General features: G+C 46.2%; 1 protein-coding gene across 5 annotated transcripts in view; it reads left to right on the top strand.

The window, feature by feature from the left end:
• The window catches only part of NEK1 (NIMA related kinase 1), an 800,483-nt gene that overhangs the window by 175,390 nt on the left and 611,542 nt on the right, over window positions 1–13,551 (top strand). For all 5 annotated transcript variants that reach the window (XM_069244156.1, XM_069244192.1, XM_069244183.1 and 2 more), the window contains exon 8: window positions 11,440–11,640. In XM_069244156.1, the coding sequence (XP_069100257.1) occupies window positions 11,440–11,640 (201 nt within the window). The remainder of the gene's footprint in view (window positions 1–11,439; window positions 11,641–13,551) is intronic.

Genomic DNA, 13,551 nt, shown 5'->3' with positions numbered 1-13,551 from the left:
AAGGTAGTTTGGCAGTACCAGGGTCTGTGCTACAGACCACTGGGATCATGGGATTGTGCCAACTATGCCAGGATGGTATAGAGGGGGCAATTCCATGATGATAGACATGTTACATGGCCATATTCGGAGTTACCATTGTGAAGCTACATATAGGTAGTGACCTATATGTAGTGCACGCGTGTAATGGTGTCCCCGCACTCACAAAGTCCGGGGAATTGGCCCTGAACAATGTGGGGGCACCTTGGCTAGTGCCAGGGTGCCCTCACACTAAGTAACTTTGCACCTAACCTTTACCAGGTAAAGGTTAGACATATAGGTGACTTATAAGTTACTTAAGTGCAGTGTAAAATGGCTGTGAAATAACGTGGACGTTATTTCACTCAGGCTGCAGTGGCAGGCCTGTGTAAGAATTGTCAGAGCTCCCTATGGGTGGCAAAAGAAATGCTGCAGCCCATAGGGATCTCCTGGAACCCCAATACCCTGGGTACCTCAGTACCATATACTAGGGAATTATAAGGGTGTTCCAGTAAGCCAATGTAAATTGGTAAAATTGGTCACTAGCCTGTTAGTGACAATTTGGAAAGAAATGAGAGAGCATAACCACTGAGGCTCTGATTAGCAGAGCCTCAGTGAGACAGTTAGTCACTACACAGGTAACACATTCAGGCACACTTATGAGCAGTGGGGCCCTGGAGAACAGGGTCCCAGTGACACATACAACTAAAACAACATATATACAGTGAAAAATGGGGGTAACATGCCAGGTAAGATGGTACTTTCCTACACAGGGCCAATCTGATCTCCTCTATTGTAAGAACCGCATCTAGTTCTTGTGCAGCCAGCTCCCCCACTTGTGGGGTGATGAGACTCGTTATAAACTCGGTCACCAGTTCCGGGTCTTGTTCGTATGGCCTTGTCGCAAGTGGTTTCTAAGCGTGTGTAGTATGGTGGTTTGCGTACATGCGTCAGCCCCAAATAGGGGGGCGTGGCATCTCTTGACACAATATCCAGGGAAGTAAGCGCCCCGAACTGTCTCCCTCCCTATGTAGTAATTGGAGTTATGACTTAGTGTGTAGTGCTCAAGCTGATCCCTCACCTCCATCACCTGCCACTGTAGTGTGATCTCCTCGCTCCTCCCCCATTTCTCCGGCGGCAGCCTCTGTACAGCCGCTAGAGTTTCCTCCTTATGTAGGAGTTGAAACTGAAGGCCTTTGCGCACTCCACATGAAAGGACCACATATCAACCCCTGAGGACCACCTTCATTGCCTCCCACTCGGTAGCGCGACTTTGCGTTCCCTGCCAATTTTCTGCAAAGTAATTTTTTTAGTGCTTCTGCCAGCGTTTCCCGTCCATATGTATTTTCTGTGTCGGTATGGAATCGCCATGTACTGGGCGACCTAGTGCCCACCCCACATACAAATGAACATACCTCTGGAATGTAGACTGATAAGTAGTGTGAAAGATGTTCCACCTTGAGAATCCTTGGGCCATATATGTCTAATAATAGTATCTGATCCAATCTACTAAATGTACCATGTGTTCCTTTATGACGTGTATTCTCCTTGTGCAAGATGCGTCTCCCTCCATACATCTCACAACCCCAAATGTGTCATAACCTCTCATAACTGTGCCACCATGCTCGGTTTAGTGTTCTGTCTCAGAAGATATTGATCCAATCCCCCATCAGTCAACACAATTAAAGTCTTCCATCCAAAATAGGCTAGTATCTGCCATAGCTGACACCACATCTTCTATTTTGCCTTAGAACTGGCCGTCATCAACGTTCAGCCCAAATGAGTTCACAAAGACCACGTCTACCCCATCTAATCTACCTTGTAGGAACAAGTATCTGCCCTCCACGTCTGCTTCCATGTATTTCAGTGTAAACAGTGCACCTGGGGCGAACCAGACCATAACCACTCGGGAACAGGAAGAATAGTGGGCATAGTATACTTGCTCCCTCTATTTCTTAGCGCGGTTGATTGCTTCTTCATGAGTGATATGAATCTCCTGCAAGCACGCAATACCTATTCCATGCCTCTTAGGCAGGGATAACACTCTGTGTCGTTTTTGCTAGGGCCCCATCCCCTGCACATACAAGGAGAGGAGTTTCAGCTTATTTGGTATGGCCATTATCTATTAGTATCAGTTGGTTGCTATGGATAAAACTCACCATAGTAGTATAGCAGTGACCCCCAAAACAATAACAGAAAGACATCCCAACAAAAATTCCACGCCTGCTGTCCCACCCTGGACAAGAAACAGCTAAACAGTATTGCTACCTTGCCTACAATACCTGATGTGCCAGGACTTGAACCATCAAGCCCCTCCCCCCCCACCTAAACCTTTGCAACAAAATGCACTTGTAGGCTTTTTGTCCTGTGCAGCCTATGATGAAAGTCCCCATTTTCCCGACTCACCAAGCGTTATCATATCAAATAACTAAGTGTCAATTCAGGGTATGAGTTAAGTCCTGCTAAGGCAATTGCGTTTGGTCAAATGTTCTGGAAGAATTAGTCCACTTCTGAAAAATGCACCTTCTTCCGCTGAGCGTTAGTGGATCAAATGCTCATCACACTCCCACTCTTCTCAAATCTTACATGGTTAACAGTGCAACACTTTATTAAGGTTTGAGAATGTTTTACCTCTCACGCTTACATCCCCTTCTCAGTTTTAGATACTCTGTTCTCACCAAACATACTGTATCACCTCCCTCTAGGCTCTTGGCTCATCACACGTATCCTCACGCATCCTCAGCAGTCAGCTGCACATACATCCTCTCCCTTACAGTTGGAGTCTCTCTGTACCAGTTTAAGTTTCTGGGTAGGATTCTAATCATAGCGTTCTATAACATAGAGCTTGAGTCAGAATCACTGTTTGTATCTTGATCCTCCATGTAGGGACTCCGGGTTCACTCAAGGCTCCAACCTCCATCTCCGGGATAACATCCTCCTGACTAGGGATGAGAGAGAGTTTTCAATCTCCTCTGAGAAGGCCTCTCCCTGAATCTCTGTAGTGTTCAGACGATCCTCGGTTGTGGTGGCCATTGTACCATGCTCGTGAATCACCATATGGATCGAGCCCCCCTCAGCAGATCATGACCGCACCAGTGTGCTCCCCACCGCCCACCTCTTGAGTGACGTGCTTACTTCTGCACTACAGAGCGTCCTTGAATCGCATCATTCATGTCCAGCCAGGACCACACATCATCTGGTTGTTCAAAGAAGTGCGATTTACCTGTATGTATGATTTTTAGCTTGACTGGGTAGAGGAGCATGTAGTATATGTTCATGGTTCAGAGACGTTTTTTCGCCTCAAGAAAGGTTTTGTGGCACTCTCGTACTTTGCAGATGTAATCTGGGTAAATCACAATATTCCATCCCTCAAATTGTGGAGTAGGGCTTTCTCTAGGTGTCCCGAGAATGACATCTCTGTCTTTATAGTTTAGGAGTCGAGCTATGAGGGCCGGTGGAGCAGCACCAAGGGGATGCCTCAGTGTAAGTGCACTTTGTGCTTGTTCTATCATGAAGTGTTGAGACAGTCCAGTTGATTTCAACTCTGTCCGTACCACCAATTTTTCAAGGTACTGTTTCATTGTCTGTCCTTCTGTCCCCTCTGAGAATCCCAGGAGGTGGAGATTATTCCTCTTTGAGCACCTCTCCGTGTCCTCTGCTCTATCTTCAATTGCAGTGGTGATCGTAGTCATGCGTGCCATCTGTTGCTTGAGTTGGCGCTCTTCAGTTTGTAGCGTTATGTTTGCTTCTACTTCAGACACCGTGTCCGCCTCCGCCGCCCTGTGCAGATCCGCCATTTGGAAATTGACCTCCACCGACAGTCCGGCAATCTGCCCCTCCAGTGCCACCTTTGAACCTTGAATGACCTATAGCAGGGCTGCCCGCAAAGGTTCTTCCTGTCGCTCAGGGGACTGCTTTGGTGAGTCCCGGGCCTGCCTGGTGAGCCTCTGCATTGCCTGCCATGGGTCAGTGTACTGTTGTGATGTTACCCTGTGCCTGACGTTGCAACAGATCTTTCCCCAGAATGCAGCCCAGACCATGTGTAGCACTGAATCCACCGTAGTGCATGTTCGTTGGGCCAGTAACCCGCAGCAGCACGTTGTCGTGTATCACTGTAGACCCACAGTAGAGCGTCTGCGGTCCACGGAGGCACCCAGCATTCAAGCTAGGTCTAATAGTCTTCCCGCCAAGCAGTTGCTTTTTTGTAATACGCATGTGCTGTTTGGCCGCTCAAGTCAGGGGCCCACTGTGTCAGCAGGATTCCTTTCTTCTTTTGGACTACGTAACATGTAATTCTCCACTGCAGCTCGAGTGTTTGCAGCAGCTCATCTCCGCAGTCCGCTAGGCAATGAGCCGCTGTGCATTGGCGCTACCCTTTGGTCTCCCAGTATCACTGTATAATTATATGTCTCCAGTTGGATTCCAGGCCTTGTCTTTAGCCCATTTTGCCTTCTGTTGGGTGCACCACTTCAATTAGTTTATTGAGAACAGCCCTGGGGGCCCTCACAGTCACCCAGGCGCTAGTTCACCTCACCCCTCAGCTAAGGGCAAGATAGTAGTCAGTTTGGCACTCCATCTAGTGAAGGGCCCTAGGTGACAATTTTATTCCTGGGTTAGTGTGGGCCCCCACCTCTTGTGTCCCTGCTTGTCTTCAGGGGCCTACAAGTCCTGCCCCTCAGTATCCCAAAGGTCCCCCTTGCAGCCAGCCTTGTTGCATCAGGCCTCCTCACCAACCTTTGGGCCTCCTGCTATTCACAGTGTTAGAGGGCCCATCCAGGCACCACCCTCTCACCTTGATTCAGCACGCCAGGGGTCTCCACTCAGTCCAGGGCCCCAGGGCTCGCACGTAAGTTCTGAGAAGCCCATCCCCCCGGCACTTCAGTGGTTCGCCACGAACTCTGGGCAAGAGCGGTGCCTGCGGAAGCCAGACAGTCTACAGGCCTGCACTGCCTAAACGTTCAGATGGCAGTCACCGCCCGTTGTTCAGTGCAGCGTACAGAGAGTGCAGTCATCATCCAGGCATGCACCCACAAGCAGCCACTGCTGCGCTGGCTCCACACAGTGTCTCCTCACAGTATTGTCAGGACACCAACACCTCCCTGTGTCCACACCTCGCTGCTCAGTCTGCAACGCAGGCTGCCCAACTAGACACCCTCCACGTGGCTCTGCTCTAGGCTGCTACAGCCTCCGCCGCATGGTCACCTCACTATGGCAGGATTCCGCATGTTTCTCTCTTGGTGTCTCTGCAGTGGCTATAATGATGATTCAGAATCACTCTCCGTGTATGCGGATTGCTTTTGAGTGCAGGATGCCGCAGGATTCGGTGGTCGGTTGACGGCGCTCCATAGGAGAGAGTCCTGTCAGCCATATTGCTGACCAGGCCCCCTGGACTAGCAGTTTAAAACTGCTCTTCCAGTTTGCATTGGAGGACTAGGAGACTCCCAGTGTCACTCCCAGGTTGGCATAACCAATGCTGCAATTCATTGGTGACTCTCTAACTTACCCTGGGTACCATATACTACAGACTTACAGGTAAGTTAGCCCAAGCTAATTGGTTATAGCCAATGTAACATACACATTTTGTTGTCTTGGCACTGAAGTCTGGTTAGCAGGAGAGTCGAAAAACCATCAGCATCAGACCAAAAGCGTAGGGTTGATCATACAACACCAGGCATTTCCTTACACTCTGGTCCTAAGAACCAGCTTGTCTTGGAAGAAAGACGTATTCCGAGGGTTAATGGAAAGTGCTTGCAATTTGTTTACCCTCCTGGCAGATGTGATCGCCACAGGGAATACAGTTTTGATGGTCAGCAGTTTTAGAGGGCAGCTGTGCATCGGCTCAAAAACAGCATGTGGAAGATGAGGACTAAATTAATTTCCCATTGGGGCATAATGAAGGGCGTGGTAGGAAACGTGTTGTAACTTTTAAGTAAACGAGTCACAACAGTTGCCTTGAACAGGAAAGGTTGAGCAGGCAACCGATGGGAATGGCAGAAAAGTACTCCTTAACCGTGACCAAAGAAAAGTGTTGTGAGGTAGGGATGGAACAATTTTCAAAACTTCAGACAAGGGTACGGACAAAGGATCAACAGATTTGGATAGATGCCAAGCCACAAATGTCTCCCATTGCTAATCGTAAATTGTTTTCGTGGAGAGACATCTGGCTGCTACGATGACATCACATACTTCGAGAGGAAGGTTGAACACTCTCAACTGTTGCCTCTCAGTCTCCTTGCATTTACGTGGAGAAGTGGACATGTTTGAGTGCAGAACCCTGCCGTACTTCTGTGACAGGAGAGCCTCCTAAAGAGGCAGCCTGATTGGAGGACAGATGCTCATGCTCAGTGGTTCAGGATACCAGACTGTCAGAACACCTTTCAGAGGGCCATGGAGCATGCAGGGGATACTGAGCCCAACCATGGTGTTTGAGGCCTTTTACTCTTGACGTCCCGGGGCCTGGCCTACTTTGGGTCCTGACCAACTGGGCCAAGTACCCTTTCTGCACTTGACTGTCAGTGGTAGCTGAAGTCAAGCACTTCAGGCTCCCTTGGAGGGGATGAAGACACAAGTCAGTGAACAGGTCAGTGAACATGGCATCACTCGAAGTGCAAACAGCACTAACAATAAGTCAGTGTCCAGCAAAATACTTGCTTTTCTAAGGAAAAATAGTATTTTAGTTCTAGCTCCACACATGCAAAGAAATTCAGCATTCAAATACAACAACCCAATCCCCCTTAAGGTCGGTGCTCCAACCTGCGAGTCGTATCATCAGTCTTTCTTTCAGCAGCATCCTGAATCCCTTTGGAATGTTGGTACTGGCAGCCCCGCCTGGAGTACGAGGTTGCCGTGGTATGTGGTTATAGAAGCACAACCTCAGTATCCTGGCCCAGACAGTCAGAAGTCTTTGCATGCTTTGCAGTGGTACTTTACCGGTGGCACTGCAGAGCAGCAGAATGGGTGTAGCACGGTGCTCAGCACATGGCTCATTCTACGGCGGCCCTCTCCTGGATATGGGGGTCTCTGAAAACAGTCTTGCACATCTGCATTGTCGCGATATCCACAGAGCCAAATCCTCACACCTTGCACGTGGAGTTCTCACTCCATTTTTACCTCACTCCCTCTTCCTTACAGAGCACACGGGTCTTGGCAAGCCGGCGAGTGCTGGTGGTCCAAGCTTTCAGGCGGACTTGGTTTCCCTTGGGTGATGTCCACTCACCCAGCAGGGAGACTAGCAGGCCTTGTCCTCCATTCACAGGCGGAGCTTCCCCGTCTAACAAAGCCCATTTGGCTGCTTGGCATATGACAAATGTTTGGGTATTCAACCTCCCCATCTTACAGTACTTTTCCAGACACCAAATGTGATTTAGGGTCTGGGACTTAGAAGTTTTATGTTTGGGTTCTGCTTCTTTTGGTGTGGGCACTACAGCAGGCATGACTCAGGTTGTCAGTCACAGTGATACGTGCATGAAAGGGTTAACTCCAGGCCCAGCTCTACTTTTTATGATCTCTTATCAGCTCTTACTCCCTTCCTAAGATGTGTCCAGGCCCCTTCTTTGTGATCTATCACTAAATCAAAGAGCAGTCTTTTGAAATGTTAAGAGAGTCTCTTCCTTTTCCCTCCAGTGTGACCCTACCCAGTTCACAGGAATGCAGCAATACACATCTATCTGGGGGGGGGCTCCTCCTCTCCTCATATCTTCATGAGACAGGTATGGGCTTCCTCAAATGGAACCAAGGGCCCTCCATGTAATGTACCATTGTAGGCACCCTTACTCAGTGTACATTCATAGCACACTTTGTGTTAAGCGGTGTAAGCTCTCTAATTTGTACACTTCCATGTACATGTGAAGTCAGTACAAACTTGGCATGTGTGCACTATTTAGCACTGAAGCTTTCCTATCTTTAACCAGGTTATGTTCTTTACACACACACACTCACTACCTGCATGCACACTCACTGTGTGCACCTTGCACAACACATCACCCTGCATGTATTGTACTCCATGCAAGCACTGCACATTACTACATCTTTCATGTCAAATGTTTCCCACAGGCATACATTTGCTTGCGACATGCACCAATCTCATGTACTACACAATACTGGCCTATCCCTATATGTATCTTCCCAGGCACACATACAACCACACAGTCACTACTGCATCTATGCAGCACTCCACATCTTACCTGATGTAGGCCAAGGGTGAGTTAAGCACACAGCAGCTGAACTTTTGAAAAGATAAGTGAACCTATAGGTTGCACTACTGTGACTCCGGTGGAAAAAGGTCCTTTTCACTATTACTGATCATTATGCTGTATCCTGCCACCACATTGCTCGTACTGCTTAGCTCCTGATGAAGGCGGTAGCCTTCCGCCACTAGCAGGGTAGTGCTTTGGGCACCCCTCTCGGTCAAACAAGCTCGCAGTCAGTGAGACAGGCCTTTGTCATGGCACACATGCATGATCCGTGTTTGTTTATAACAAAAAAAATTATGAATTAGGGATTCAGACAACAGTACAGTTGGGCACTCAATTCAGGTGTACACATCATTACCATGCAGAGGACTTTTCAGTTCCAACACACACACTTTTCCCAATCTGGAGCCACTAACATGATTTGACCCTGGGTGTTTTTGATTTTCCTGACAACCCTGGATACGAGTGGTATTGGCAGAAAGGTGTATAGGAGTACTCTGGATGAGATGCGTCTCTGAGCTAGAGCCGCCTTGCAAACTCCAGTGTGCAGAAGTGCTGAGGTTGCATGTTGTTGGCTGTAGCACATAGATCTAACAAAGGTTCTCTCTAATCTCTTACTAGACCTTGCAGAACCCCTGCATGGAGACTATATTCAAATACACAAGGCATTGACAGCGAAGTGTTTCTACTTTGGCATTCAGAGAGCCTGACAGATGTTGAACCACCAGGAAAATGTTCAGATGTTCCAGCCATGTGTAGAGACGAGGGCCTTTTGGCACAGGGGCCACAGCCCCCCTATCCTGTTCTACTTGCTGCAATACCACATTTGGTGGTGTTGTCTGTGAACACCTGAACTAGCCTTCCCTTGATAGAAGGAAGAAAGACTTTCAACACCAGTTGGATTACTTTCAGTTCCTGTAGGTTGATGTGGACCTGAGACTCCGCCAGAGATCAGAGTCCTCTGATCTCCTCATCTCTCAGTTGGCCACCCCAACCTAGAAGTGATACATCTGTCACCACTATGAGCTCCGGGTGGTGAAGGGAGAGAGGTCTGCCACTGACCCAGTCATGGTTTTCAAGCCACCAGTGCAGAGCTTTTGCAGTCCAACTTGAAATCTGGACCTGATTTTTTAGATTCCCCTGGTGTTGTGCACAATGGGTCTTCATATCCCACTTCAGTGGCCGCATATGCCAACGGGCATGTTTTACCAACAGGATGCAAGAGGCGATGAAGCCCAGCAGCCTCAAAGTCAGTCTTACCAAGATCAGGATAGAGGCTGAAACATTAGACTCATAGCCTGAATATCCTGGACTCGCTCTTATGGAGGATAAGCCGGAAACTGCACTTTATCCAGAACCACTCCAATGAAAGGGAGCACCAGAAAGCAGTCAGGTGTGACTTTGGCACATTGATAGTGAACCCTAACAAATGCAGAAGGTTCGCCATAGTTGTGAGGTGGAAGACGATTGCTTGGGGGAGATCCTGCTTTCAACAGCCAGTCATCGTGGTATGGAAAGACTGGAATCCTGACCACTTCAGATGAGCTGCAACCATCCGCATCACCTTGCTGAACATCAGAGGAGCACTTTTAAGGTCAAAGTGGAGCACAGTGAACCGATAATGCTAATCCTGTGAACTGCAGGTAATGCCTGTGGGTAGGTGGGGCTGGGATATGGAATTAAACATCCTGCAAGTCCAATGGTACCATCTAGTCTCCAGGGTCTAGAGCAGATCAGACCTGAGCCAAGGTAAGCATCTTGAATTTTTCCCTCTTTAGGAAGAAGTTGAGAGGGCGTAGGTCTAGTATGGGGCTGAGGAGACACTCCTGTTTAGGTACCGGAAAGTACTGGGAATAGCAAGAATAACCTTCTGATGCCAGTACCCTCTCAATGGCTCCTATGGCCAGAAGAGCCAATACTTCCTGTTACAAAAGTAGGAGGTAATCCTCCCCCCACCCCCATCAGCTAGTCAGAGGATGGTGGCAAGCTTGGTGGCGTCTCTTGTATTGGGAGAGCACAGCCCCTCGAGACAATTTGAAGCATCCCTTTTTCTGAACTTATGCCCCGCTATTGGTGAATGTGGTACCAAATCTGCCACCAACCGGGTGCCCATGTTCGAATGAGGACAAACTAAAGAGGCTTCTGTGTTGTGATTGCCAGAAGCGTTGTTCCCTCCCATTGACTGAAGAGTGGGAGCAATGCGGAGAATTCGAACAGCGCGTCAACTTCTTTGACATATTCTTTTGTGATTTACAAGAGGTAGCCCTGGAGCGCGACAGTGTTCAGCACAACAAACTCTGGCAGCTATGCTGTGACCTTCTTTGCGAATGGGACCTGGAGAGGGGTTGCATGGCAAGCAGCAAAGAGCTTCATTGCTTTTTCAAGGAGAGCTTTGGGGGTTCATGGTGTGGCACTCTGCACAAGACGTGGAGTCATGGCCCCACTCAAAGCAACACAGATGCACCAAGTTGTTGTCCGTCATCGACATTGCTCAATGATAGGCTCCACAAGGCTTCAACCTAGCAGGTTTCTTCTGAGACATCTTCAGAAAAATAAGTTGAAAAAAAGCAAATTAGACTTAGACAAAACATTGAAAAAAACAGTCAAAAAAATGACTGAAAGGAGCTCACCCAAATCTGCGTTGAAAGTAAGGAAAAGAAGGAACTGAGGTCAGCTTGCTGGGGTGGTGCCTAAATAGGCATTGTGCACCTAACGTCCGGTGTGGACAATGATGCTACGTAGAGCTGAACGACGCTACACACCGGCTCTCAAAGAGATCCCTTGAACATGTCCGGTTCCAGCTTCATTCCTGGGGAATATTCTAAAGTAAGGAATTTACAGCTAGAAGTCTCCATCAGATGAGATTTTTCTGTGATTATTGCACCTCAGTTACTTGTGCACAATAGAGTGGGGGAACGTTCAGTCCCATTTATATAGGAGAAGAGGCTGCCTCAGAGGATAAGTCCTTCAGTAGTGTTTCTCTGACCTGGCAAGTGGCAGAAAGGTGATAGCTTTGAGTTAGACGAGCTTTGAAGAATCTACTTCTATCCACAGCCACTGGCCCAGCAGGAAACACACCCCTCCGTGACATAATAGTACTGAACCAGTTTGTGGTTTTCACTAAGAAACTATCCATGTTAAATATTGCAGCTTAATCCTCAATCATATGTGATACATTTAATCAGTGTACCAACATCTGACATATTTAAATTTGTTCTTTCTCTGACTACAGTTTGAGGCTGGAAACATGAAGAACTTGGTGCTAAAGATCATCCGTGGATCCTTCCCTCCTGTTTCTCTGCACTATTCCTATGATCTGCGGAACTTGATTTCACAGTTGTTTAAAAGAAATCCCAGGGATCGACCATCAGTTAACTCCATATTGGAGAAACCTTTTATAATTAAACGCATAGAAAAATTCCTCACACCCCAGGTAAGGAAACAAGATGAAACCTAGGTTATGTGATTAATTTATAGAAGTTTCATCAATATTATTGAAGTGCTGCAGTAAATCATTGTAGGCAGTGCTGTGTGATGCAATGCAAAGGGAAATGTAACTGGCCTTGGGTAGCATTTTAATAAATGGACATACATAGAAATAGGTTGCTGAGTGGAAGGACTGCCACAGAACTCTTTGGGTCAGGTATACAGAGCCCATTTGAGGTCACAACCCCTGTGATTCGCAAAAAAGAGGGCTTGTGACTACATAAGTCCTTTTGACAACGCACAAAAGATTTCTGACTTGTAGAAGGGCTTTTGGCACCCTTTCTGACTCACAAATAGGAGGATCATGAAAGGGATATCCTCTTCTGTTGGCATTTTGGAAAGGGATGTATCATTTGGCAGTTGCGTTTACAAAGCAATAATCAGTTAGTAACCCCAAGTTGAGGTGGTATCTCACTTGCAAAATGTGCGGCCTGGGGTAACGGTCTGGATGGAGGAGCAGGCAGTGAACTACTGTCTGCTCACCCCAGGGTTGTTCTCTAATAGTAAAAATAACTTTATTAAGCTGCATCTGTCCCCTTAATGATGACAGGCTTCTTCTAAAGGAAACTGTTTCCTGTTTGGGAACACAAATGCAGAGATCAAGGTCTGCTGTCTTTGGCATTACCCCATTTCTGCATTCAGAGCCATTCACAGTGGGTTGCAAATTTTGAGCTACCTAATTAACGTTCATTAGGTAGGTCATACTGCGAATAGACAGTTTGCGATGTGATCTATTAATATACAAGCTGCATTGCAGATGGCATTCCTATTCACAACCCACTCGTGCAAATAGCAGATCCTTGGTTTGCAAACTGGGTCTTAGTTTCAAGGTGATAAAATATGTTGAACTTATCCATATAAACATCAGACATGTGGTGTCATGCCCAGAGCCACTGTGATTAATAGACAATATCTCATTTATCAATAACACGATCCATTAACTGATTCTATTCAATCTTTTAATTTAATTTGTTTATAGGATATTGGGAACAGATTATTCAGAACTTGATTTGTAACGTGTAGGATGTTTTAAGAAACATACCTTTGTCCCTCATATACTTCCTATGTTTCTCATTGTGAAGAATAGCTGAAGGTATATTTAAGTTTTAGATCTGTAGTCAACCGGAAGTCTGACAGTTTCCCTTACCCTTCCATGTTGCAGTTCTCCTAATTGTTCAACAGCTCTTTCTGATGGAACATCACCCTCATCCACCTTCTTGACTGCATTAGTTTGGAACTTACCTTTCAGTGGCTCACTTGGTTCTAGTGAGGCTCTTCCTATCCAGCTCTGCTTTACGGTGAATGACCAGAATATTGCATGACATGAATATGGTGTCACACATGAATATGGTGTCAAAAATATGGTGACTACCAAGATATTTTGGAACAGAATATTTAATGTAGGAATTTATATTTTGGAATATAATATTAGACTATCATTTTTAAGAATATCATAGTATTTACTGTAATTAACTTTAATATAGTTGTAACAAATATTGTTTTAGTAATGTAATATATTAGATTATTCATTTTAACTGCTAACATTAATATAATTATTTTTTAAAATATGGTTTGTAATTTTAAATGTGTAGGTTTTTGTGATTTAATTAGTAATTTATAACATAGTAGGGGTTGTTTCCTTTGAAGCAGAATAGTGTGTCAAGCTAATTCAATTATAATTTAATTGTAATGGTATTTATTGTTAAATATTTAATAGAATAGTAATCATGTAAATTGTTTAATTCTTTATTTAAGTTTATTTTATTTTTTTAATTTATGTTAGTCATTTATATCTTAATATAGCTTAGTAGTGGGTTGTTGGGTTCGTAGGTAACATGCTGGGAAGTATATATATAAT

The sequence above is a fragment of the Pleurodeles waltl genome, chromosome 1_2, assembly GCF_031143425.1.
Source record: "Pleurodeles waltl isolate 20211129_DDA chromosome 1_2, aPleWal1.hap1.20221129, whole genome shotgun sequence".
NCBI classification, from domain to species: Eukaryota; Metazoa; Chordata; class Amphibia; order Caudata; family Salamandridae; genus Pleurodeles; species Pleurodeles waltl.
The sequence above is the reverse complement of the archived record's forward strand: the minus strand, read 5'-3'. Positions and strand labels throughout refer to the sequence as shown.